The sequence below is a fragment of the Falco biarmicus genome, chromosome 17, assembly GCF_023638135.1.
Source record: "Falco biarmicus isolate bFalBia1 chromosome 17, bFalBia1.pri, whole genome shotgun sequence".
In the NCBI taxonomy this organism is placed as follows: Eukaryota; Metazoa; Chordata; class Aves; order Falconiformes; family Falconidae; genus Falco; species Falco biarmicus.
This window is the reverse complement of record NC_079304.1, coordinates 4,927,176-4,953,141: the sequence shown is the minus strand read 5'-3', so window position 1 is coordinate 4,953,141 and position 25,966 is coordinate 4,927,176. Positions and strand designations below refer to the sequence as shown.

At 51.3% G+C, this 25,966-nt stretch overlaps 1 protein-coding gene across 2 annotated transcripts; it reads right to left on the bottom strand.

Annotated features, from left to right (window-relative positions):
- Positions 1 to 403: 403 nt before the first annotated feature.
- Positions 404 to 25,401, bottom strand: KPNB1 (karyopherin subunit beta 1). Of its 2 annotated transcripts, XM_056362305.1 has the most exons (22): positions 25,088 to 25,399; positions 24,768 to 24,826; positions 21,568 to 21,750; positions 19,946 to 20,146; positions 18,153 to 18,305; positions 16,980 to 17,039; positions 16,570 to 16,659; positions 16,053 to 16,163; positions 14,472 to 14,573; positions 13,054 to 13,278; positions 12,458 to 12,649; positions 11,049 to 11,179; positions 9,679 to 9,826; positions 9,283 to 9,354; positions 6,730 to 6,874; positions 4,957 to 5,039; positions 4,251 to 4,358; positions 3,849 to 3,992; positions 3,641 to 3,746; positions 3,188 to 3,302; positions 2,399 to 2,560; positions 404 to 1,752 (listed from the first exon to the last, which is right to left on the bottom strand). In XM_056362305.1, coding segments are annotated over exons 1-22 (2,631 nt in total). In that variant the 5' UTR covers positions 25,128 to 25,399; the 3' UTR covers positions 404 to 1,751. The 2 variants fall into 2 exon arrangements, with proteins under 2 accessions (XP_056218280.1, XP_056218279.1); XM_056362304.1 differs by lacking the exon at positions 404 to 1,752 and having other exon boundaries at positions 2,395 to 2,560; positions 25,088 to 25,401.
- Positions 25,402 to 25,966: the final 565 nt, after the last annotated feature.

The following is a 25,966-nucleotide window of genomic DNA, read 5'->3' as shown; positions in this document are numbered from 1 at the left end:
ACTGGCTAAGGTTTTCTACTCTCCCTCCCACACGCAGCTTTTAAAAATGCCCATGTTAAACTGCAGATTCAAATGCTGGTAATATCAACAGCTGCATTAATAAAAATGAAATGAAAAATAGTCTCAAAACCCTGCACCTCCTCCGTTTTTTCTTGGCTTATTGCTGACAATCTAGGATAAGCAAGGGACCGTTCCTCAAAAGCAAAAGTCTCATTTAAGAGGAAATGAGAGATTCTGATCCTTCATGTGAAAATAAAGACGTTGCATGACTGGGGAAGCAGCAAACAGCCAATTAATTTCCGAGTTGCCCATCAGACTGTTACTACTCTATTGAAAAATAATAATAAAAAAAAAATTAATGGGTTCCCCTTTTACTGGAAAGACCAAGAATACAAAAAGGAAGTATTGGGGAATGTTTGACACCATTTTATTAATCTTCAACTGCAGTGGAAAAATATAACCTTTTACAAGTGCCGTCTTGTGTAAGCTCAAGTCAGTATATATATATTTTATATAAATTTATTTTTTCCTTTTTTTTTGTTTTTGAAGTGCAGCAAGAGACCAATACCACATTAAATTTGATCAAATAAAGAGCACAAAAGGCCAAGCAGTTTCCAAATGGCATTTTATCAGATTTTGTTTGAACATTGAATTTATCCTCATTTTGCAATCCAAAATATTACCTGAAGTTTTATTTTGTTTTTCAACTCTTTGGCACAATTTTTGTGGGTGTTCGGGCTGCTACAGTACAAGTCAGGAGAGATCTTTCCCTTTGCGTTCTCACTGCCAATTCGGAGCACTTAATGTTTGTTTGTGTTTGTTTGAAGCCTGAAATCTTGTTAGACAATTTATTTCTATTCCCTCTAACGCAAGAGTTTTGTTTTTCCCCCATTTCTACATTCACAGTTGAACAATATTAAGGAAGGAAAGGCGCTTTGATGAAACGAGATCATGAAAAGCGTCACTCAGAACGGGAGCTCTGAACATTCGTCAGTGTTTCCCTAAAATAAAAAGCCCTAAAGAGCGACTTTCCTTTTTTTTTTTTTTTCTTCTTTTTTTTTTCTCTTTTTTTTTTTTTTTTTTTCCTCTTTTCTTTTTTACATCTCTTACGCTGCATCAGTAGACTGAACTTCGGTTAGTTTATGAAATGCAACAGCTAACCCTTTTTTATTATTATTTTTTTTTTTTTTTCTCGGGAAAAGATAAACTGCAATGACTTGAAGTTGAGAATGTGGATACCGCCTCATTCACACACACTCACTCCTAGACTGAAAATCCTTCACCCCCTCCTTTTATCCCATGCACCGACAGCATCGTGTGGCAAAGGTGACGGCAGGCGGCTGGAGACCCCGGCTCCGTCTCTCTCTCCAGCAGCCAACACCAGACCTCAGCCCAAGAGCACCACAGCTGAACCCAGTTTTCCTCTCCTCCAAACCGGCCGCTCCCCCCTTCTGCGCCGGCCACGACGGAGAAGCCAGTCCTGGTCTGTCGGAAGAAGAGACTCGCTCGTGACTCGGCCAGGGATCGCTCGCTCCCTCTTCCCGACGGTGGCCGACGGCAGGTTCCCTGCGCAGGTCAGTGCTGCTGCTGGGGCTGTGGCGGGATTTTCAATGTGGTGTGTTTCAAGCCTCACTCACTCATCCTCTCATTCCCAAACATTCAGCATCCGTGCACACTCCTCACTTCCGGGTTTTTTCAAAAGATTGGAGATTTCCAGTGGGGGTCTCGGGTGTCATCCCAATGGTAACAGATCTGCAAGCAGAAAGGGCTCATCAAACAAGAACCCCAACACCAGGAAAGCCCACGCCGGGGAGGTCGGACTAGCAGAGAGTGGGGAAAAATTGACTTTGCAGAAGAGAAAGGACAGGGGCACCGAGGAGTTTCTCGGGAGGGGGCGAGGAAGCTGGAGCAGACACACCATCACCCCCCCCCCCCCATCTGCTCTTTTCAAAGGGCGCTTCGGCAGAACCACAGAGCATCTCAGGTGGGAAGGGACCCCTAAGGACCACCCTGCCTCCGCCCAGGGCTGGCTCGAACTAAACCGTAAGGCTGAGAGCATCACCCCGGCGCTCCCTGGACTGCAGGTAGGACCGAGGAGCCGAGGCTTGGACTCCAGCGTGCCTGGAGGAGCGCAGGACGCGCAAGGGCGACGCACCCCCCGGCGCCAGCCGCCCTCCCCTGGGCTGCCCAAAGCCAAGCGCCTTCGCCGCCTCCCTGGGGCTGGTGTTTGTTCTGATCGACGGGGCTTGTTTACAGCAAAATAAACCCGACCCAACCTTCTAGAGAACAAGGCTTTTGTGCGGCGGCTCTCCCAGGCTCAGGAGTTTAGCCGATTTTATAATTACGCCACATGAAAAGGTGGGTGGGTGTGTAAAAAGAGGTGGGTGTCATCCCTTACCAAGCTTGATTCTTCAGTTTTCTCAGTTCTTTAGTTGCCCAGGTAGCAAGGGTTTTTGTTTTGTTCGTCTTGGATCTTCTTCCTTCAGTTAGCAGTTCATGTATCATGGGTCTAGCTTCTACTAATTTCAGTACATCTTTTCCAAACGCTGTACACAAATCCCTGAAGAAGAAAGAGAGGCTTTGAGGCTGAGCACCACAAACAGATGTGCCAGCACCACTCCGATCGGCTCTTGCTAGCAAAAAGAAATCTGACTCACAGCTAATGTCCTTTTTAAAATGCTGCATATGGTCACTAATTTCAGCAGGAGGAGAGCTGAACAGTTCTCTGAAATTGTGACTAACCGGAGACATTCAATCTCCTGTCCAAAGACCGATGTCCCCAGTGTTGCCCGTCAGCTCTTCCTAAATTCAATAGAAAAGATTAAAACACCCTGACCCGAGTTCCTCCGCACCCAGGGCATCGAGGGTGGGGTGTTTTGTTTTTAAGCCCAGGTCATCCTGGAAAAACCCTAGATCTGGCCGGGATTCCTGGAACACACGTCCAACTTTCACTCCTACCTACTGGTTCTCACCCTGTCAGCTGAAGGACCCTCACCCTGCGTGACCGCTTCACACCTTGGGTTAAACATCCAACACCAGACCAGGTAAAAAAACTCCAACCTGATGTTAAACGCTTCAGACAGTCATAAAAACGCAGCCTCAAACATTTAAGGCAGTTGTACAAAGATTTTTTTTTTTATCTACCTAACGAGCCTGCTGTCGGTTGAAATCAGATCAGGATGCTTACCCTATGAGTCCGGCAGCACACGCCACTACTCCGTCGGTGTGATCCTCATCTCCAGCGATGTGGTCGATGTAAGACAGAATAAATTCTACTCTGGGCTGCACCAGCATCACGTCCGCTGAAAGCAAAGAGCTTTGTCAGAGCGGGGTGAAACACGGCTCATGCCCTTCAAAAGGGACCCCAGCCCACCCCTGGGCAGGCAGGATCGGACCCTAGGCAGGCTCTTGGAGACGGGGAGGGGAAAAACTGCCAGAGGAAGAGGAATCGTAAGCGAAGGGCTCTAAACCCACTCCCTGCTCACAGCAGCGGAACATTCACACCCACACGGATGGGAATACACGAGGATGTGCCCATGGACGTGACAACAACCGTGAAGCAGCTCGTCCAAGCAGAGTTCTTCCTACCTCCCTTTGTCATTTTGGGCACAGAGCCGACACGGCAGCACAGGCTACTCACGATGGACGTTTTCTTGGTCTCCTTTCAGTCCCTGGATGATGCCGGTGTAAGCTTCCAGGCAGCCCTCCCTCAACTCGTTCAGGTAATCCACCATGTCGTAGTCGGACTGGGAAGGCAACGGGAGAGCATCCTGCAGCAACGCCCCGGCGGCGCGGGCACAGCCCTCGCTCGTCCGGGATTTTCACGGGAGCGTGCCCCGGCGGCTTACCTTATCGACCTGCGCCTGGGAGGCCTGCTGCAGGGTGTTCAGCACGACGTCTAGGTACTTCTTAAATTCTCCTCCGATGGCAAGGGCGATATCGCCAAACACCGAGAGGATCTGAGGCTTCACAGACCGATGAACGTTTTCGTTCTGGAAGAGATTTCAGCGCCCTCCAGTTGGACTTCTTTTGAAGCGGGAGGGGGGGAAGCTAATACATCAAGACACGGACTTGAAGTGTAAATCCTTACCCCCAATAAATCTGGATTCCATTCAAATAGTAAGCAAAAAAGTTGTCAAACACAAGATCTTCAGAGCATGCCTAACACTTCTGCTTCTCCCACCTCCCACTTTCTTCTCAGCGTGCAAGCCAACTGTTACTAACTGGCTAATGAGAAGGTAAACACTCACCCCCAAGTTCTCCAGGAGCAGCTGCATAACCTCGTCGCAAAAAGGCAAGATGTTGGATTGCAGGGCTCGGCACAAGTCACCCACCAGGCCCACCGCAGCCAGACAAACCTGCAAACAGAACAGCAAGAGAGACACCCAACCCAGTGAGTCAGGCCTCCACGCTCCATCCTCAACAGCTTATTAAAGCACCAAGCAATGGTGCAGCCATCGCACCACCAAGAACAACCACCCTCATCTCATCTAGCTGACGAGTCCCTGCTTCGTTTGTGTCACACAGCTGCAAAGAGCTTCAGCCAAGGGGGAGGGCAGGAGATCCAGCCGCCAAAGCGACAGGTCCCCGCTCTGAACAAACGCTGCCAAACGCAGCAGCCGGGCGGTCTGAACACCCACCCCTCGCCGAGCGCCGTGCCTTGGCCTTCTAAAGGAACCACAGCACCGGCAGCCACCTCTTCCCTCACCGAGGCCAACTAATATGCAGCCACCGTGAAAACCGAGGTGTCACGACGAAAGCCTTCCACTAATTAAACAGAGCAGAGACTGAATTTGCGCATGTGGCCAGTAATTAGAGAAAAGTCTAGGGGGCTCTGGGTTTGGTTTCATCACCAGAAGCTGTGGTGTCTCACGGATGCACCTGCTGAACCCAGCACCTGGGAGCAGAGAAGGATTTCGATGTTGTGAGCACGGGGCTGCCTGGTTTGACCTCTACCTGGTACTCGGCATAGTTCTTCAGTCCGATGCCAAGGAACGGTTTGAAGGCATCCATGTACTTCAGAAACTCTCCACCTAAGACTGTGCAGGGAAAATATTCTAGTTAGAAGAAAATCCCGACCTGTGACATATTTGCTGGAGTTCCACAAGACAGAAGCCCACCATTCCATCCCACCCAAACCCGGTACCCGCACCATCCACAGAAGCACAAGAAATTAATTCTCCACTAGACACCACGCGATGACTGAGCGTTAGTGAAACGTGTCCATCTGGACTAAACGTTTGAGATGAAATCGCTCGATTCCTTGCAGGCCTCTGAAGGCAGACACCCCCCTCCTGCGCTCAGAAAGGACGTTGAGATCTTCCCAGCTGCGCAGACCCGGGAGAGGGATGTGGCAGCACACTTCTGACAGCGCCCGGCATGGTTACGTTGCACCCAGCTGAAAACTCTACGCCTTTTCACACGGCTTTATGGCCACAGCATCTAACATCTTCCTTCTGGAAAGAGCTGCTCGACCTCGTTAGAGCCGCGCAGGTCACGCCCGGCGCTCTGCGGGATGTTTCCATTTAGGCAATATCCAAAGTAAAATACTTCAGCTCCCCTCCGCCAGCTCCTACCTCCTCAAGTCACTTGCATTGCCAAGACCACGCACGCAGCCTTACCTATCCCAAAGCGAAAAGGCTTGTGTCCCAAGAGGATACACAACTTTCACTTTTACTTGCTGGTGGGCTCACAACGATCCCACCCAGCCTCCTCAGGCAATCCCCCTGAAGGCTGCCCGGGTACCCACCACGGGCTGGCTCTCCGGCACGTGCTACTGTTGGCAGGAGCCAACTCCAAAATGCCAAAATTAAACTCTGCCACAATTACAAGGTGCTCCGTGTCCTCAGCAATCAGGCACGGAATTGTCCAAGGCCAGGCTGGACGCGGCTTGGAGAAACCTGGTCTAGCAGCAGGTGCCCCTGCCCAGGGCAGGGGGCTGGAAGCAGGTGGGCTTTAAGGTCCCTTCTGCCCCCAACCATCCTGTGATTCTACCAGAAACGGGTCCTGTCACCTGCCCAGAGCCCCGCAGGCTAGCCAGGGTAACAGCCTCAGGAAAAAAGGAGGATTCAAAGCAGCATCTCTACAAACTCATCTCCCTGAAGGCCATTTCCAAATCACGCACGGCTTTCATCGGACAAGGCAGGAGCGTCAGGCAACGAGCTGACGTACAGCCTTCCAGCGGCGCCTCAGCTTTCACACGTGCGTCCCTAGAGCTCCGGATGACGCCACTGCCACCAGCCTCTAAACCTGAACCACCGAGCTCAAACTGCCTGGACCACCACAGCCCAAACTGGACTTCCTTTGCCTAGCCCAACCCACTCCAACGCCCACCACTGCTGCCGTGACTTCTTCTAGGCAAGAACGACGACTGTAAATCCGCCACTGACCAAACTGCCGTGGGTCACAGGCAGCAGCGAGCACTAATCGTTAAGATAACGTTGAATCCGTCCTGCAGCACCACGAGGAGACCAGGTCCCCGTCGGGCTTGGCCCTGCGCAGTGTTTTTTCCTGGCAGAATTTGCATCGTAGCTACATCATGAACCACAACCGACCCATCCGATCACCGACCGCAGCCTAGCCCAGCCAGCCAGCCTCGGCTCCACAGACGTGGCGAGACGTGTGGTCACAACTGTTCCTCAAGGAAAACCAGGATAATGTTTTTCAACGTGTTTTCAAGCGGAGAAGGCAGCGAGGCAGCTCTGCCTCGCCCCGCGGCACAATACTGACCTTCCACCAGGGTGCTGACTGCCATCAAGGCATCCTCCTGCACGCCCCCCGAGCCCGCTGTGCTCTGGAACATTCTCAGCAGAGATGCCATCACCACATCCGAGATCTGCAAAGCATCCTGGTGCTGGACCTTCCGGAGGACATTCTAAGTGGGAAAGGAGAAAAAAAAAAAAAAAAAAAAAAAGTATTGTCATCGCTTCCATCTATGCGAGGCTGGCTCACGCCTTTACATCCCCTGCGCTAGCTCCGAACACTCGTGACCACGTCGGGCTGCTAAAAGTGAAGCTGCTGTTTGAACTCTGTGGCTGCAAAAATATGCTTTGTCAGTGCAAGCGCAGAGTCCCATTCATTTTAGCCGCATTCAATTTTCCAGCTACAGAACAAGCTGAATCCACCTTTCCTGCTGCATAGGCTATTCTCCAGGCTTTCCATTTCTAAGCTGGCATTAAATGCGACCAGCCCAAATTTGGCCCCATTAAAAAAAAAAAAAAAAAAAAAAAAAAAAAAAGCCCTTTTCCATCGCAGCAACGTGACTGCGATCTCCGGCTGCCAAGTATGGGTTGCACATAAGCTTTGCTTCTAAACCATGGAATTAAAACTTCAGAAATGCTGCTTGTTCAACTCCGACATAAGCGTGTCCTTACCGCTAACTGCAGTCAAACCTCTCCCAGCCAGGATGAATGGAGAATAAATTAACATACTACCAACGCAAAATACGTTTACAGGAACATGTTTAGCACCGAAAAGCAAAACTGATTTCTGGAGAGAGCAGAGGCAGTTCTTACACACTTAGACACAAGCAGAGCAGGCTGGTGAGCCCACATGTGCTCTCTGTTACAGAGCAGAAGGACCACAGCAGCATCCCCAGGCGAGTTTATCCCGAGCTTAACCTACGCTCTGCTCCCACGGCACAGCTCTGACCATCCCCTTCCAGCATGTGAACTAGAGAACACAGCTCTGACGGATCCCGATTTCAAATAAATTTGCATTTCCTATGAAACGAGAAAGACTGATTGCTTAACCTGCGGAGGAAAATAATGATTTCAAGTCTGCTTCTTCGAACTGAGTCACTCCGAAGAGATTGACTTTGACTGTTTAAATAATTGGTCTTGATTTTCTCATTCCTTTTAAAGATTAACAAATGTTTTTCCTCTGGTGGATGTTCAGAATTTTATTTCCAGCAGAAGAGGAAAAAGTTATGTAACAAAATAGTATATTTGACTATGTAACACCAAAAAGAGTCTCTCTGCTGGCTTCCGCCGAGTGGTACTTAAGGATCTGCTGCAACTAATGGAAATACTGACGGTTCGGATTTTGCAATAATGAAAAACCACAACGTTTACAAATTAGAACTAGCAGTTTAATTCCACCTGTCCTACGCTTCCGACAGGCAAACAACGCCGTCCTGAAAGGATCAGTGATCACGCTGGGCCAAAAGGAGATTCCAGTATGGAAGCCTCCGTGTTAAAGCCCATGGAAAGGCAGATTATTCCCATCTACCCATTATTTGATAAATTATCCCCAAAACTGGCGAGTGGAAGGAACTGCTGATGCCGTGGGCTTTTGAATGAGGAGGATGGAGTTACCGGTGTCTCAAAACAACCTGGAGACAACCCCCCGGAGACCTCCTAACCTCGCTGAAGAGGACGGGAAGCAAACCCAGGTACAAACCGGCTGTTGTCACCTGTGGGCGAGGAAAAGGCTCTTGCGCCTGGGCTACGAGGAACGGCAGGGAACCGCAGCGAACAGGCACCCCCACCCCACCCCCAAAGGGATAAATCTGATAGAGGGAAGTGCTCTGCCCTGCTTTTATTTCAGGTTACACAGCGCTCCGGTTACACCTCCAAAAGAAAACACTCCTTTCTTCCCCGAGCTGCGCTGACGCTGAACCTGCGTCTTATCAGAGTTTTAAAGCTCGTCACCGTTAATAAGCTAGGCATGACAGCACAGGAGCACCCCTCCTGCAGCGCAGACAGGAAAGCCTCAGCATCAGACACCACGTGAGTTCAGAAAAGGCGAGCTGAGGACTCGCCTGAGCAGTTTGGGGGGCCAAAACCCCCCAAAGTGGCCGTTTTGTAGGAGTAAGGGGAGGAACTGCAATGCGCTGGCACTCCGAGTCACAGGGGCCCTTCATTACCAGCTGTTTAATTTCAAGGGCACTCAGTGCATTTTAATTAGTGCCGTTTTAAATAAGAACACCAACCACAAGAGGCAGATGAACAAATTAAAGCCATTATGGAGTTTTTTCGTCTGTGCCAACCAAAGTGATTGTTCAGCCTGTAGCCACCTAAGAGCCAATCTGAAGGCATATACAATCTCTACCATGCTGCATACGGTGTTCTTTATCCATATTGCCCTAAATTTCCCGAGTCCTGTTCCACTGAAGCCTTCTGAACCTTGCATCACCTCCTACACATCAGCTGGGACACAAGATCCAATTTTCTTACGCAGAGCTCGTCAACAGGACCACGACTGCGTCCCCAGGGGCATAGAAACGTCTCGAAAAAAATCACCTCTCGCCCATACCCACGAGTGCAGGAGATGGGAACTTACCTGTAGAGTAGCACAAAGAAGAGACTGAAGATCATTGAACTGGATTCTGTCAGAAGTGCTCTGGATATGAGACTGAAAAAGAACAAAATGCCGCACGTGAAAAGCCTGCACCATGGTCCGTGCAAGCCCAGCAGATTTTGATGGCACTAAGAGTTCCAGAGATTCAATTCTAAATGTTTCTTCCAATTTAAGACAAGAAGTGCTGTTCGGAAACTTATCTACCTATCGATATAAAAAACCCAAAATACCACCTTATACCATACTATACGCAGTCAGCACCAAAACCTTTTTTTTTTTTTTTTTTTCCAACCCCCCTACACCAGATAAAGCCACCACCACACCTGAGTTTCCTCAACCTCCTCACCGTAACGGGGGTTTACAACCCCGTTGCCTTACCTCCATCTGCAGCACTTGCTGAAGTCGTTCCATAATGACCAGAGTTGTCTTTTGGACAGCAGGGTAACAGTCCTTGGCACTGTTTTTCACTATTTCCATCAGAGATTCATATGCAGAACTCCTCAAGTTATTTTGGTGTCCATCAGGCCTGTAACAGAAGGAATACATTTGCAGCTCCCAGTGCTCAAGCTTGCTTAGAAACAGAGATTTTATTTTTTTTTTAGTAAATCGGTAACAGCTAGATTTTAGTGTTGTGACAAGCAGAAGCACTTGCACGCCTGTATTCCAAGACTTGAAAGTAAATGAAATTTGTGAAGCCACTTTTGGAACATTTTTTTTTTTTTTCCATTTGCTGTTAATAATGACTTCCAGGATCTTCAGGCATCGGCAGCAAGTGCAGGAAGAGAAAAAAAAAAAGCCTCAAAGCCACCCCTCCCCTGCCTGGGAGGAGATGGTCTCGGGAGGTGAGCAGCATACATTACACACCGCCATCCCTCCCAGCCGTCAGCGAGGGTGTCAAATTTGAAATAAAGACAGCTGAAATCTGCGCTAAGATGACTGATGGGCTTCAGAGCCTCGAGCTAGACACCACGCTGCTGGTCGGATGTAAATTAGACGGGAAGAGTTTAGACTTTGAACCGTTCAGACAGGGACACCGCGTAAGGAGAAGGAGTCCTGCAGCAAAAGGCTTCAACAGGCGCCTGGACTGATCCAAGGATTGAACTCCGAGCTGTCAAGATGTATCCTGCCTCGAAGGTCGCATAAAACTTCAGTATTACCTTTAGTTTTTGCAGCTGCAGAACTGAGATAAGTATTTTGCCTCATCTCTTTACGCTTCAGTTTAGTTGGGCAAAGGAGGGTACCCAGCCTAACCGGGTCCTCATCTCCTCCGGGAGCAGCCGGTGCTGATGGGGTGGATGTGACGCTACAGCAACAGCCACGGCGCGGAGCAAGCACAGTAAAACAACTGGACGATACGGTTTGGATCGTCCTAATTATGTCTTGCTGCAATTCTGATTATCCAGCGGCCTCCTAAGCCAACCTGGAAGAGGCTCTGACTAAATGTGCGTAGCCTTCAACTGTGCTCAGAGGCTTCGAAGTGCAACAGGGAAGGGGCACTCCTGGAGAAACCCCGGACCTATTAAAGCAGGTAGGGACAAACCACCGAGAACTCATCCCGTGTGAACGGCTCCCTTCCCAGGGATTAGCATTCAATATGCCACATGATCCCAAAAAAGCCCGGTTCTGATAAAACACCATTCAGATCTAAGCTGCAAGAGCACCAAGAGCCTGAAGTAATAATAATAACAATTAAAAAAAAATAAATAAAAGCATCTTTGCAGAGCTGAAGCCAGGCAGTTTTGTATTACCTATCTGCAGTCTCCAGAAGTTTCTGAACTATTAGCTCAAACGAAGAGGATAAGCAATAGGTTGCTGGTTCTTCCTGATCATCAGCTACATCTGCAGCTTCATAGGCAGCTTCAGCAAGACTAGAGAACGCCTGAAACACAGAAGCACCGTCGCGATTACCCAGCTGAGTTCACCCCAAAAACACACGATCCAGCCGCTTTCTAACAAAACCACCCCAAAGAAACCCCCCAAACACACGCAGGCTTAACAGCTCCCGTCACCAACAGCTAACTGCCCAGGGCACAGGACTTGGTGCAACGGCGGCCAAATTTTCCCAGATTTCCGAGGTAACGTTAACGGCGAGGCAGCGTTACTGGTCTCGATAACTGGTAGCTGCCAGGATCAAACGGGGTCAGGGGCAGACTGACTGGACCTCACGGGGTACGGACAGCAGACTCTACCCCCTCCCCAGCATCATCACCCTCCCAAGTTAAAATCCCGGTTTAGACAGGGCTGCGGATTGCTCCGCTTCCCGACTGCGGAGCACTCGTAACTGCTCGGAGACAGGTGGCTCAGAGGAGCTGAAAGCCTCCTGACTTTCATTTCAGTCTAAAAAACACATCGCAGTCGTCCTCTTCAGAAGACAAAAGCCACAGCTACGTGGACTTTTGCCAGGATCGACGGATTGGGGAAAAGCTTCTGCGCTGACTAGAAGCCTTCAAACCTCTGGAATATGAAGAGAACAAATTCTCTCATTTCTCAAACTTGTTTTGACACGCAAATACTCATCTCTAGCTCAATTCTTACTGAGCAGCTCTCGTAAAAGGCAGTAAGGGACACAGCCTCTTCACAGCGAAAAATCAGCTCTGCTACTCGGTAGTAGACGTGTATCGTGATGACGATGGGAGTGAAGTTAGCAACCCAGCCCGAGGGACTGCAGCTCTCCAAGTGTACCAAACCAAACCCTCCTGCTCCTCAGCTCGGCCCTGGAACCACTGCAGACACGGGCTTTGGTGATGGAAAACGAGGTGTCTCGTCTCTCCCTTAAGATGAAGCGAACAACCCAGCCGCCCCCAAGAAAAAAAGCTAAACCCCAGCGTGCCTGTTCTGAACAGCCATCGCACCAGTTCGCATAGAATTCTCAAACTGAGGGCAGCTTCTACGCCCAGCGAACATGAGCAGTTTCCTCCTTAAAAAAAAATTAAAAAATCCGTTTTTCCCCTTTACTCTTTCCTACCAGAGCCACAAAGCAGCCCCCAGATAATTCACTGTTAACCACACTTGCGTGTGCTGGGTGACCGAGCCATGAGTCACCTCTGCCATCCATTTCAGCGTGCATTACACATCCGCGTGTGTATTCACGGATGGGAAGATGAGCTGCATTCCCCTCGGTGCTCGAAACTTCTCTCGGGTCCAGCAGCCGCCTTACCCAGCAGACGTTGGAGGCCACCCTGGGCTCCGCGCTCAGACCCTCCATCAGACACTGCAGCAGTGGAGCGAGGTAAATGTCATTGATGGCAGCTTCGGGAAGCATCTCACAAATCCTGCCCACGGTCCAAGCAGTCGTGTCTCGAACCACAACGCTGGGGTCCTTCATTAATTCTATTAAAGTCGGCATTGCCTGGAACGGAACCGCAGACAGGAGAAAGATGAGATCACGCGCGATATCTGGAAATATGAATTTGCTGCTGTTTCTGGGTTTAGCATATCCCCTTTGAGCTACCGACGGATGGGACAGTCTTGATCCAGTTGAGCTGTTGTTCTGGTATTTTAAGATTCATCAGGTTATTTCCCAGGGGCAAGACTTGAGAACTGAGGCACACGGAGTCAGGCATCCCGTCGCTGCGGATCAGAGCTCCATAACCAAACCACCCACCCTAAGCCTGCCAAATCTCTCTAAAGCATGATCAAAAGGTGGATCCTTTTGCTTTCCATTAAGAACAGCAACGTACAAAGCAGGCGTCCTCCAAAGAAAGCAGAAAGTTTTCGCTCTACAAGCCTCCAAGGGAACGCAATAAATCTTACCTGTATGACTAGTGGTTTGAGCTGGTTAGGCTCTGGTCCTTCCAAAATGCACCCAAAAGCCATCACAGCCGCATCTCTGTATCGCCAATCTGGATTTTTAATGTGTTCTTTAATAAAGGGCAGCACGTGAGGAACAATGTCGTCTTCGCAGCAGGTCGCCAGAAGCATGAGGCAGACACCCGCCGCTTTGCAGGGATTCCAGTCGTCATCATCGTCGTTTTCATCCTAGGAGGAGAGCACCCCTGGTCAGTCTTGGGGAAAATATCCCTTCCCAATCACAGGCAGCAGCATCCTGCTGGATCTACTGCTCCCTTATTACCAAGTGCTATATTTAGAAATTAATTCCGGTCTGGAAGTGCTAGCTACATCTCCGGCAACCCGAGTTACTCGCATCAGCCACACCTCATCCACCCCGGCATGAGGCTGCTCGCGCTTTTGTGACGCACCGACGCACCTACAGCAGCCTCATGCATCTTCCAAATCTGCTCCTCTCCCATCGAGGTTGGGATTTTGTTCCTTTGATCCATGCCACCGCCTGGCGCAGCAGCCCACTGTACCGGTTAAATAGCTCATTTCCCCGGGTGTTAGCTCAGCCACTTACCAAATTCCTTTGAAGCTGTGTACCTGCCTTCTCTTATCTGTTTTATCTTTCCCCTTTTAACAAGCACTTCAGAACCTCCTGCAATTTAATCTCCGCATCCGAGCGGACAGGGAAACAATTCCCTGGACTCTAAACAACAAAAACAGGGAAACAATTCCCTGGATTCACTGAGAGGACCGTGCGTTTTCCCAGTTCATTGCAAGAAGACAAATGAACTCCATCCTGTATGGCTTAATTAACAGTTTTATTTTATAATTAGACCTGCTGTAGCAAGCGATTCCATTAATTTTGATTAGACTGTGAAACACAGTCCAAATAAGTCCCTGTGAAGGGTTTAACGGGCACTAAATAAACACGGGCCTCACCGTTCAAGAAGTAAAGCCAAAGAATTCCAGAAATTGGATCTCAAATGACGCAGAGAGTGCACGTCGGTTTTAATTTCACAAAGGTTTCATTAGGAATACAGATAACTACCAAACCCCTCCGGAAACCATAAATACAAGCATCTGTTAACAGTATTCAGCACGAAAACGACCCTGCCCGCAGTCTCAGCCCTAAAAAACGATGCATCGCTCGGTCGGTGGTGCGTGATGTGATGCCTTGGGGCAGACCGAGAACCACCACTACAGATGCTCTTCAAAAACGACCCAAGGGGACCTAAAGCACCTTTGGGACCAAGGAGTCACCTATGCAAGGGAGCAACGGCCTCCACTGACAATTTCTTCCTCCGCGCAACAGCAGCATCGCTGCCCCAGAACTTGCCAGCAGGCGCAGGAGGTGGTTTTGGTGGACACGCAGTGGGGATTTCGCAACTCACCTGTTTCGTTAACGTTTGTGTTAGAATCGGGACCAAATACTGTAGCGCTCCCTTCGCGTAAAATTTGCTAGTGTGCTCTGGAGGCCTTCCTTGCTCTGCTGCCTAGAAATAAAAGGTTACAAAATGATGCTCAGTGGCTACATAGGCCCGAGGTCTGAATTACCAACTCCAGTAGATGCAAATTTGTCTTCTGCACACTTTCCTCCCCAGCACAAACCTTACATTATCGTAAGACACGGGAACCTCAAGGACACCCTGCACCCATGCCAGTTAGATATTCCATCAGCAAGTTCAATTTGGCATTCCATACACGTAGAGAGCCCCTCCTCACACGGTACAAATATAAATATTTTCAGTTTGAAGTTATGTATAATTAACAAATGACCCCAAGCAGAAGCAGCAAAAGGTCTGCAGCACATAAACTAGACCTACGTGCTGCCGCCTGTCCTTTTATCCTTGCTATCCTTACTCTTTTGGGCATTCAACATAAATATATATTTAGCCGCTTTTAAAGATGGATATGATTCATCTAGAGCCCTTCAAAGTTTAAGCTATTATTGATCTCTACAGCTAATTTATGCAAACAGCATCTGCATGCAGAACAAGACCCCAAATTCCTCTCCAGCCCCATCCATTGTATGGGATGATTACTTTCATCCTATAATTTTATACTTATAAATAAGTATTATCTAGAATGCGATCAATCGTTTTGCGCACTGGAGTAGGGCCAAGTCCCTCGTGCCTGTAACAGACCCCGTATTTCTTACATGTTGGTGTAACAGAGTCTGCCAGGCCTCCAGGAGAGCAGGTAGTTCAAGGAACGCTCTCCGTTCTGTGCGGTACGTATATCTCCATTCAAGATGCTGTCTTAATGAAGCAACAGCTCAAAGATCTTCAGGATACCGAGAACCTTCTGGTATTATACTATGCCTAGTACACACGCTTAGTGCACGTTTGGGTTAACCTCACAGAAGCAGCTCGAGTTGACTTTTGAAGGCTAAAATGGAATCAGGTAGCTGTCAGGTACCGTTTGCAGAAAGCTAGCACTCGGGTGTCACAGCGTGTTCTCATCAAACCTGTCAGAGAAGCTTTATCTCCGGTAGTTTCAATTCCCAGCTAGGCTGGCAGTAAAACCGTTTTGCTCACTTAAAAAGGCAGCTCGTAATCTAGTGAGCAAAAGGGGCTGTATTCGAGCTACACGAAGAACTTTGTCAGGCTGCAGAGCCTACAGAATAAAGAGTCCTTCAAGGGAACGCCAAATGGCAGCCCCTGCGCAACGTTGGCTACGAGCTTTGTGTCTGTGTCACCCCCAGCAGAACCCTGGCTCCGACAGCCGCCGGGACCCCGGTGAGCAGCTACAAACCCAGGCGGGTGGGCTTCCCGCAGCTGGGGGCTCAGCTTCTGTCACAGCCATGCGTCACGTCGCATCGGAGTGGCGCACGGTGCCCCGTCACGGACCCAGGCGTGCCGCACGGGGGGCTCTGATGGGCTCTCCCACACCATTCCACTTGGGAGAGCAGCAGGACTTCTGCATGTGGCTCGGCATTCCCAAAGAGAAGCTCACGGGCGTTTGGAGCTCACCTCAGACGCCTCTATAGCCAGGTCCATCTCCTCATCGCAGACGTTTGACCAGAACTCTATCCCCTGGAGAGCCACCTCATCTATGTCACTTTTCATTGCTTCGATAGTTATCTTGAGAAACACGAAAGCAAGGAGGGGGAAGAGAAGGACATTGAACAAGTTATTTCTCCTGAAACACGTGCCCCAACTGACAGGAGATTCAAGATTGCCTAAAATTGGATGCCACGTTAGTTATTGTTCCAAAAACAATCTCCTCATCTCGAGGTTTACCAGCCACCAGCACCCCAGGAGGGCTGCAGAGCCAGTCAAGCAACCTGCACTGTCCTGACTTTGGGAGTCTCAAGTCTGAAACCCCGATGTTGGTTTTATGGATTTTGCTAGGAGAGGGATTCACAGCGTGCAGTCGCAGCCGAAGAAAGAAGAACAAACCAGGATCGAAAGAAACTTTTCCTCTGACATTAGGACAAAGGAGTACGGGGAGATCAGGCAACCGCACACGAGAAACCCGAATACTCACAGCAAAAAGCGCAGGACCCATGTATGTCTCCATATACTGATAATAAAGGGACATTATCTTCACCAAATTCTGTAAGGCAGCCACTCGTACCTGCCAGAGTAGAAAATGGATCAAAGACGTGACCTTTCCGAGCGCTTTCAAAACCAAGCAGCTGAATAACCCAGCCTTCCTGCTGATTTAGTTTCCTCCTTACCTAGTAAGGTCTTTCATACGTGACTTAAACCCTCCTAGTAGTTTACTGCTTCTAACTTTACAACCCATTTTGTTTGAGCACTTACATGTGCACCAACGGTTTAACAGAATTACTGTTTATTTCAGGTAACGCTTTTCAACTGTTTGTTGATGCTGGAGGTTCTAGCCTGGATCCCCAGAAAGCTGCAGCGGCAAATCAAGCATTTAATTTCACTCACCCTCGTATCTGGACACTGCGTTGCTTCACAGACTACTTGCATAATAAAGTGCCTTTCAGACTAGAAGAAGAAATAAAAGAACGTTAGAACTGCCTTACAAAAATCATTAGAAGTCTTTGCAAGTCCTCCTGTGGAGGGTGGACTTTGAGCCTGGACTAAGACAATCGCTCATGCAGCATTTCTAAAGATCAAGGAACGGTACAGGTACTATTCACTGCAGTATTTTAAATAATTTCTTCTCCAAGAGGAGAATCCCAAGCTTCCATTTTAAAAAGCCTTAGATAGATACAGCAGACCTAAAGACACCAGCTTTTTGGGGGGAGAAGAGAAAGCCCTGCTGTTTCCTGAAGTATTTCAGGAATTGTTCAAGAAACCTCAAAGCTCAGTCAGGACATAAATTCCTTGCGGGGCCGTACCTGGATACTTGCATTTGGGTAGGAAGGAACAGACTTGGGCCCAGGTTCTTTACGGTCCTGCAGCCCCACAGAAATCCACTCCGAATGGATCGTGCACCTCCCACCTCAAACTCTGAAAGACTCTAGCGGATCCCCATCAACCTCCACTGAACAGTTGACCAGGGAAAGGTGTCATTAAAAGACCTTCTTAGCTGAAGGCTCAACATTAATTCCATCTTCCCCACGCTCTCCCTGGTAGAGACCCAGAGGATAGACTTAATCCAAGAAAAAAAAAAAAAAAAAAAAAAAATCTATTGATTTGTCTGTTCTGAAAAGACCCTGGTTCTGAGGCCCCTGCTCTGAAGACTCTTGCAGGCCTTCCTCCCCCAGCGATTTTCAGAGGCAAAGTTAAATCTGGATTGCTGCCACACCACTCGAAAGAAAGTGCTGATCCAAGCTTGTGCTCTTACAGCAGCATTAGGGTTGAGTTTGATTAGGAAGCAGAGCGTCTCATAGGCTAAACTCTAAGGTCAGTTCAAATTTAACCAAAAAAACCCAAAAAAACCCAACTCAACGACGCTCCCTTTCCATTGATGAATCTCTGAAGATTCCCACAGTGTTTCTCCACCACCACAAGAACATCCCGGCTTTACAGAAATGAATCCAAGTCTCAGTTGCAACAGAATTATGCATCAAAACTCAGCGTGGTGCATGATTTCTCATCATAGACCGTGGATTCAACCCTGGAATTTTAGGTCAAGAATCGGGACCCCCTCACCTCTTTGTCAAAGTTTGCTTTGGTGAATTCCAAAGAGTTCAGGAGTGCGTTAGTAGCTGCTAGCTTCACATTGTTGCTGGGCTCTTCCTTTCTCATTCCCTGGATGATGGCTGTCAGGATCTCATTGGATTTGTCCTGAAGCTGCTCTGGATCCTAAAAGAAGCGTTGATCGAGTTATTTGCCAGCTGAATAGCCTTCTCCACATTTTAAAGCACTAAGTTGGATCCTGAAATCTACAAGTCGAAGTTTTAAGACGTTAAGGCCAAGAAGCCCTTTGTTCACTGGCAGGACCAGAAGACAACTGCAAGGAATTCGTACACCATTCCACCTCTACAGGTTCTGGGACAGGGAAGAGGAGACTGAACTGAGCGCAAACACTCCAGACACTCAAGGTGTCCATGCCAAATCAATGCCACTGTCCCAAATAACAGCCAACAAGCTCTAGACTGCTTGACTTCATTCCATCAGGAAGGTAAAACACACGTGACTCATTTCCAGCTCCTTTATACGCTGGGCAGAAGCCCATGCCAGCAGTTGTGGTTGAGATTTTTATCGGTAAAGTTGCCAATTTTTTTAGATCTAGGGCAAAACCACATTGCTGGGACCAGCAGCAAGGACAAGGAACTGTTAAGCATGTATGGCTTCAAGAATAAAGCTGGGAACATAAGACTAAAGATTAATTTTTCTTGGTGGTGAATTTAAAAACCGCGAGATGCCCAAATAACGGTGTTGTTACATCAGGATTTATGCAGCAGCAGGTTCCCAAACTCCCGTCACAAACTGTATCACAACGTGACTAACAAACGACAAAGCTCCAAGAGATCTTGGTTACAAAACACCCAACCAGCAAGCCAGGGTATCCAAAACTCTGGAGGCCAAGGATACAAACCACCCGAAGAAACACGGAACACGCGCTCACGCCTTGCCCAGACTGGCTACAAACAACCTGGAGCTCTCCCCACACGCAGCTGGGGAGCTCCTCTTTTATTCCATCCGCCCTTCCACGAAGCAACCACCCCCTCCCCTCAGTAAAACCAGTCCCCTGCAGCCTGATGAAAACACCAAACCGAATGTTTCTCTTTCTACCTCACTACGCCGGAGGTTCAACCAGCGACACATACATTCTCCCAGGCATTCAGTGGCACCAACAAAGCAGCAGCCACTTCTGTTTTCCAGTGGTCAGGCAGCGCACAGGGTTTTTGCACGGAATCTACACAAGACACTTGATGCAACTCAGGGCGATGCTGCAAGCTACGCTGATAGAACCGCGAGACCTTTTGCAGAAGGTGCCTCAGAGCTCAACATTCCTGCCCGCGCATCAAAAATTCCTAAATTACGAATAAAGGGAGTCCCCACGCAAGACGAGGGGAGCTGTCGGGCTTCCCCAACACAAAAAGGAATCAAATGATTATCACTCATCACATTTGACACAAGTGGACGTTCAGCTGAAGTTTTACAACAGCAGCCCTCACCGTCACACGGCCGCAGCGACGTATAGATTTAAATCTGCACCTTATGGAAGGTGACCTGGATTTCAGCTGCGAAAGCGGGTCAGTCCGTTCAGACACCATCCCCGCGCGTTTACTGCCCATCGCTCTGCCAGCACAGAGGCATCCTCCGGAGAAACATTAAAGGACAGCCAGAGGGAAGCATCAGAGCCTACGGGGCGTAGAGGTGGGAGAAAGGGAAGGCTGGAAGAGAGAACTGTGCTGGGGAGAGGCTGGGCCAGCACTTAAAACGTGCTCAGGATAATACTTAAAATGTGCCCACCATAACACGTAAAATGTACTCACGATATCCTGACAGATGTATCCAATGGCCTCCAACGTCGACTCTTTCATGTGCTCCGTACTGTGCTGGTTCGTAACGTTCGCTACCAACTGGGGAATGAGTTCAGGCCACTGATTCATGGGGATCTCTGCGCAGGCGATGCCGGCCACACACTGCGAGGCTGAGCTGGGCCGGTACGTTTCTGTCCCCAACGTTTGCAAAACCTGCGGGACAGATCAGCAGGCAACGGTTTGATGTCAGTGACCGAAGGGAAACGGGCGCTGCCTCCTCACCGAAGCCTTCGCTCGGTGTTACCCAAACATGACCCCTCCCCAGTAAAGCAATTTGGTTTTCTGCTTTCTCCTGCTGCAAACACAGCCGTGACCACGGGCAAATCATCTCTGAAATGAACGTGGCCACGGCTGCCCCTTTCAGGAAGCCAGATACAGCTGTGCCATCACACGTCCTTCTACCACATCCTTTAAATCCCGGACACAATGCTACACGCCGTAGCGCACAACGATGACTCACCCAACAATTCCTCCCCGCTCATACTACAAAGCAAAATTGCGAAAGCTAAACAAACTATGGTTTAAAAATCCCCCTCCTCAAATACCGGGCTGTTTATGCCAAGATAATCTGAATAGGGCTGAATAATTTCCTTTCATTTTAATAGCAATCAATTAGAAGAATGGTATTTTTTGGGGGTATTCTTCAATAACTGTTTCTTAAAAATATGGAGGGGCGTGCATTTTTCAGCACTGCCAGTTATACGCCTTCATTTTCCATATATCCACTTAAATACCGTACTCCTATTGTTTCTTGACAGAAAACAGTAATGAACTGGTTTTGTTAGCACCAGTACCCACCACCACAGCTCCCATTCACAGTGTAAGTTGCCCCTTCGCTATCACCACCATGCTTGCCCCACCTCCTTCTGCTAGCTGCAGATTCTATCAACAGAAAAAATATATGTAAAGTGTGCAGCCAACTCATATCTCTTTACAGAATGCTGCACACCTTTGCTCCCCACCAGCCAAAACCCAGCAAGGCACCACTTCTGCCATCGCAAATCCTGAACGTCAGCTATCCAACAGCACAGGATTCATCAGGCAAATTCCCCAGCTGCGTGAAAATTCAAGAATATCATTTCCCCTTTACAACTTGCAAATGTTTGACCCTATTCTACTCGTAGAATTTGCTAGGTCTCACGTAAACACGTGTGTTCGGACACAGAGCACGCCTCAATGACGTTAACGTGGATTGTGAAACAGCTGGGGAAGCTGTTTGAGTGTAGGAAGAAGCCAACCCCAGCCCAGCTGCCATCACCCCATGGGGAAGCCGTGCCCATCAGCTCCCACAGCTGCACAACTATTCGGAGGCTCCTTGTAAAAGCCTTTATAGGTGTGGACTGAAAAGCAGCAGCCTCGTACCCGCTGCCATGCTTTTACCCCGATACATGCACAGAGGAAACAAGCCACGAGCACCAAAGCGCCCAAGCAAGTGCAGGTGATGCTGCTTGTGTCAGAAAAGGGAGCAGCCAGCAGAAGACCCCTCGGGTGGGAAAGGATGGGCGCGACGTTCATCGCTCACCGCCCCCCCGTGAGCAAGCGACAGGCGAAGAACCTGAAATCACAAAACTTACGTAGTTCTTTACTTCCCTGCGGGCGTTGGCGTCGATGGCGAGCCATCTCTGTTGGTACTGAGCCTTGATGTCGGGGTCCTTGGATGTCAGGGAGTTCTTGATCTGCAAGCCGGCCGCCACGCGGGCAACCTGGCTGTTGCCGGGATTTGCCAGCACTCTGGACAGTTCCACCAGGAAGGTCGGCTGGGGAGAGAGCAGGGCTCAGCGCCCACCCCCCTGTCCCACCCGCAAGGGGACAACCCCCTCCCCAGCCACCCATCGAAGAGCCCGTGACCCACGGGGAGCTCCTTCTCCACCAGCCCGACAGCAAAGCGCCGCCGCCGCGCAAGGATGGCGGCTCTATCCCAAGATTACGGGCGTTAAGCTCCTAATTAGAACCGCTGGAAGGCAACGTAAGTAGGCACTGACTTTGCTGGGTCTTTTTTAGCTTATTCGAGAGACTGTTACCTTCCGTGCTCCTGCCTGCTTTAAGGATTCCTTTAAATAAACTGCTGGGGTCATATGCCAAGATATGTATTTTCTGGATGGATATCAAGCGTGGCAAAGGGTAACTCTCTGCCACCTACTTCCTCGCTTCACAGCGAACACCCAAACCACCATCCAAGTGAAGTCAGACGCTCCTCTGGCGTGTTACAAATAGGTTTGCAGGATGACAAACTCCCTTTTCTGCATTCAGAGGTGCACAGACATAGATGAAGACGGCTCCCCGCAAAAAACGGGTCCACAGGGATAAAAATACCTGACATCCATGCCACTTGCTTTTGGTGCGAGCTAGTGAGAAATGCCTCCGCATTTAAACCCCTTCCCGATTTGACAGCTTTACATTTCAGAGGCTTCCGCTGGGTACAAGGCACAGCTAAAGTTTCAGCAGCGAAGCATTTCCATTTCGCTGGCCCTGGGAAGCGTCTTGCCGAATAAGAAAACCTTTCTAGGAAATAGTGGAAACAGCTGCACCGCTTTCAAAGCCATCTCACACCAAGCAGGAACACAGTTTTCCTGAAAACGTTTAACATATAGTCAGACGTAACCCACGTCTATAGCCTCTGTAACAACTTCAGACACATAACAAAGCTTTTAGGGCACCAAAAAGCCCTTCCTAAAGCTAACTCCAAGCCTTTCCTAAAGCTAACTCCAAGCCCTTCCTAAAGCTAATTTAACTTTCAAAAGCCCAGCACCCTGCACTCTGCGTATTTTGGAAAAGCTGGGCTTGATCATTGAAAAAAATTTTTACTTGGGCTATCCATTGCTCTTCAACATGGAAATTGCAGAATTTGGAAACAAAAATTGCAGGACCACTTGAAGTGATGGGTGTAGGCTGTTAAAGACACTGATATTTTAATGCAATAGATAAAACCCTACAAATATACCACATGAAGCCACTTCCCAGCCATCAGGATTGCTCACGTTTTATACACCGATTTTAATGAAAGTGGGGAACCATTCAAGAAAAGTTCACAGGACAAGATAAAAATGTTGCTGCCACCTTTGAGAAGAAAACTGTACTAAAACGCAAAGGTGAAGAAGCGTCCTTGGATTTCTCACTCATAAATTAGCAATAAATAAATTAAAAAAAAAAAAAAAGAGTGTCTTTTCATGGAGCTTTAAGAATAATTTTAGCTAAAACAAGAGAAGCACCACATTAAGGCTTCCAGCCTTGAGACTCAAAGCAGATGCAGATGCGTACGACCTCAGCTCCCACACCCACAGAAGTGTCAATGAAAATCTCAGAAAAGGGTCTAAATTAACAACGGGGAGGAGGAGGAGGATGACGAGGAAGAACAAGCTGCTCTGCAGACGCACCTCCATCAGCTGGGAGGTCGCTCCCAGCCCTGGGCGCAGAACCTCTGGCTCGACCCTGTACCTCCTACCCCTTCCCACCCACCACAGACCCGGGGGGGGTGGGGAGCAGCCCCCAGCCCCACACCCTGACCCTCCTGCCTCATCCTCCTGCAGCGCCAAGCCCCTGAGCACCCCTGCCACCTGCGGGGAGCCCCTCAGCCCCTGCCCTTCCCGAGGTGGGACCGTCCCACATCCCACCAGGTCACATGCAGGTCCCAGCACAAGTTCCGCTGGCTGCCCCGACCTGCCTCTCGCCAGGCTGCAAGTCTAAATGAAATTAGTGCATCCTTCCTGCAGAAATTAGTGCATCCCTCGACTCAGGATGATGAGCAGCCCGAGCACATCGCCCCGAAACTTCACATGCACAGATCCAGGGTCTTGTTGGGGGGGGTGGGGTGGGAATTGTGAGATGTAAGAAGCAGCAATTTAGGGAATTTTGACTCAAACCCCAGGTTTAGCACAAAGGCTCCATCAAACCTGATACCAGGGGACATGGCACACCCCTGAAAGCGGAGCAATAGGAATAAAGGCGCCGTGACCCCCCCCCAGCCCCGCGGAGGATGCCCGTGCTGCTGGCCATGGAAAGGTGAGTGGGAGACCCCCATGTCCCCTGCACCAAACCCAGCCCTGGGGCAGCTGCAGCACCATCACACCTTGACTAAGCAAAAATCTCCCTGGATCCCTGCGAGCTCAGCACCACCACCCCACCACCCCCCCCCAAACCCCGGGGGCACCGGGGGGAATGGGTTGGTTCCCCCCCCCATTATTTTATTTTTTTTTGCTTTTTGGGGTTTTTGATTTTTTTTTTCATTTTTTTTTTCAATTTTATTTTAAAGCGGGTGACGAGGAGCACCGCATGCCCAGCGGCTGCCCAGCAGGACCCCCGCCTCGGGCTGCGCGCCACCCCCCCCTTCCCCTCCCCGCCCGCCGCCCCTGACCTCCCCTGACCCCCCCCCTCCCCGGGCCGGCGGGGCTCCGGGGCCACCCCCACCCCCCAGCGGCTCCGGGGGGAGGCAGCCGAGCCCGGGAGCGGGGCCGGGGGGCGGCAGGGCCGGGGGGCGCGGCAGGGCCGGGCGGCGCCCGGGGCAGCGATGGCCGCGGCCGCACATGGCCCGCGGCCGCTCCCGCAGCCGGCACCGCCCACCCGCCCGGCGCCGCGTTCCTATTGGCTGGGAGGGGAGGAGGACGCGTTGCTATTGGCCAGGCGCGGCGGCCGGGCGCGGGCAGGGTAGGCTGCGCTCCATGGCGGTTCGGCCTGGCCGGGCGGGGCGGGGGGGGGGAGGGGAGCGCCCGCCACCGGCCCCGGCCCCGGCCCCAGCCCCGCCGTCCCCGGCCCGGCCCCACCGCCCCCGGCCGCTCACCAGGTTCTCGATGGCCGCCTGCTCCAGGAACTTCTGCGCCGCCTCGAGCTCGGATCGGTCTGCGGTGGGGGGGGGGGAGGGGAACCGGCGTCAGTCAGCGGGAGCGCAGGGCCCGGCCCTCAGGCCCCAACGGTAGCACCGCGGCCCGGCCCGCTCCCCACTCCGGCCCCGCTCCCTCCCGCCCCCGGCCCGGCCGCCCCGCGGCCTCCCCGCCGCCCACGCCCTGCCGGGGCCTCAACCGCCGCCTCAGGGGTACGCGGCCCCCGCCCCGCCCGGTCTGGCCTACCCGCCCCCCTCCGCCGGCCGCCGCCGCGCCCTACCCGGCGAGACCGTCTTCTCCAGGATGGTGATGAGCTCCATGGCGGCGGCGTGGCGGCTCCGGCGCCGGCGGCGGGAGGCGGGAGGGAGGGGAAGGGAGGGGGGGGGGGGAGCGGGGCGGGCCGGAGGAGGGGAGGGAGGGGAAGGGAAGAAAGCCGGGCCTGCCCCGCAGACGCGGGAGGGGGTGCGCGGCAGCGGCCTGGCGGGGCGGGGGCGGCGGCGGCGGCGGCTCCTGCTGCTGCGGGTGGCGGAGGGAGAAAAAGGGGCCGCGCGAACTAGGAGGGCGCGCGCGCGCACACCGAGCGGGGCGGACGGCGGAGGGATACCATCCGCTGCCCGCCGCCCCGCGCCGCCGCGCTCATTGGCTGACGGCACCTAGAGCCGCTCGCTCTGATTGGTGGATAGGACCGGGGAGCGGCTATTGGCGGGGAGCGGAGAAGGAAGGACGGGGATGGGGCTTCCGGCGGCGCGCGCGGTGATTGGGCGGTGCCGGGAAGGGCGCCCCGGCGGCGGCCACGTGGGGGCCGCGCTGCGGGCGGGGGCGGCACCGGGCCCCGGGCCTGGGCACCGCGCTGTCCCCCCATCCCACTCCCCCGGCCCGCCGCGGGGGGCCGCGTGCTGGGCCCTAGCCGGGAGCGTGGAGCCCCGGGAGGGACCCGGCCCTGCCGGGTTTAACGCTCCGCCGTGTAACGGAGCGGGGGGGAAGTAACGGCGTCCCGCAGGAACCGGCGCTGCGCGGTGGGGACGGGACACCGGTGACAGCTTCCGCCCCCCCTGCGAGGCCCCGGTGGCTGCGGCGGTACCGCCGGCAGCGTCCCGCGTTTGTGTGTATGCGGGGACCCCCTGGGGCGGCGGGGACCCCCGGCTCCCCCGGTCTGGCC

Bases quoted from the DNA above. Each gene is read 5' to 3' on its own strand.
- KPNB1 (XM_056362304.1), bottom strand. From the start codon at position 25,127: ATGGAGCTCATCACCATCCTGGAGAAGACGGTCTCGCCGG. The intron at 14,574-16,052 runs GTGAGCTCCAAA...TTTTATTTCTAG, and splicing joins TGGCTATAGAGGCGTCTGAG to GCAGCAGAGCAAGGAAGGCC. The intron at 2,561-3,187 runs GTAAGCATCCTG...TTTCTTCTTCAG, and splicing joins TGTGCTGCCGGACTCATAGG to GGATTTGTGTACAGCGTTTG.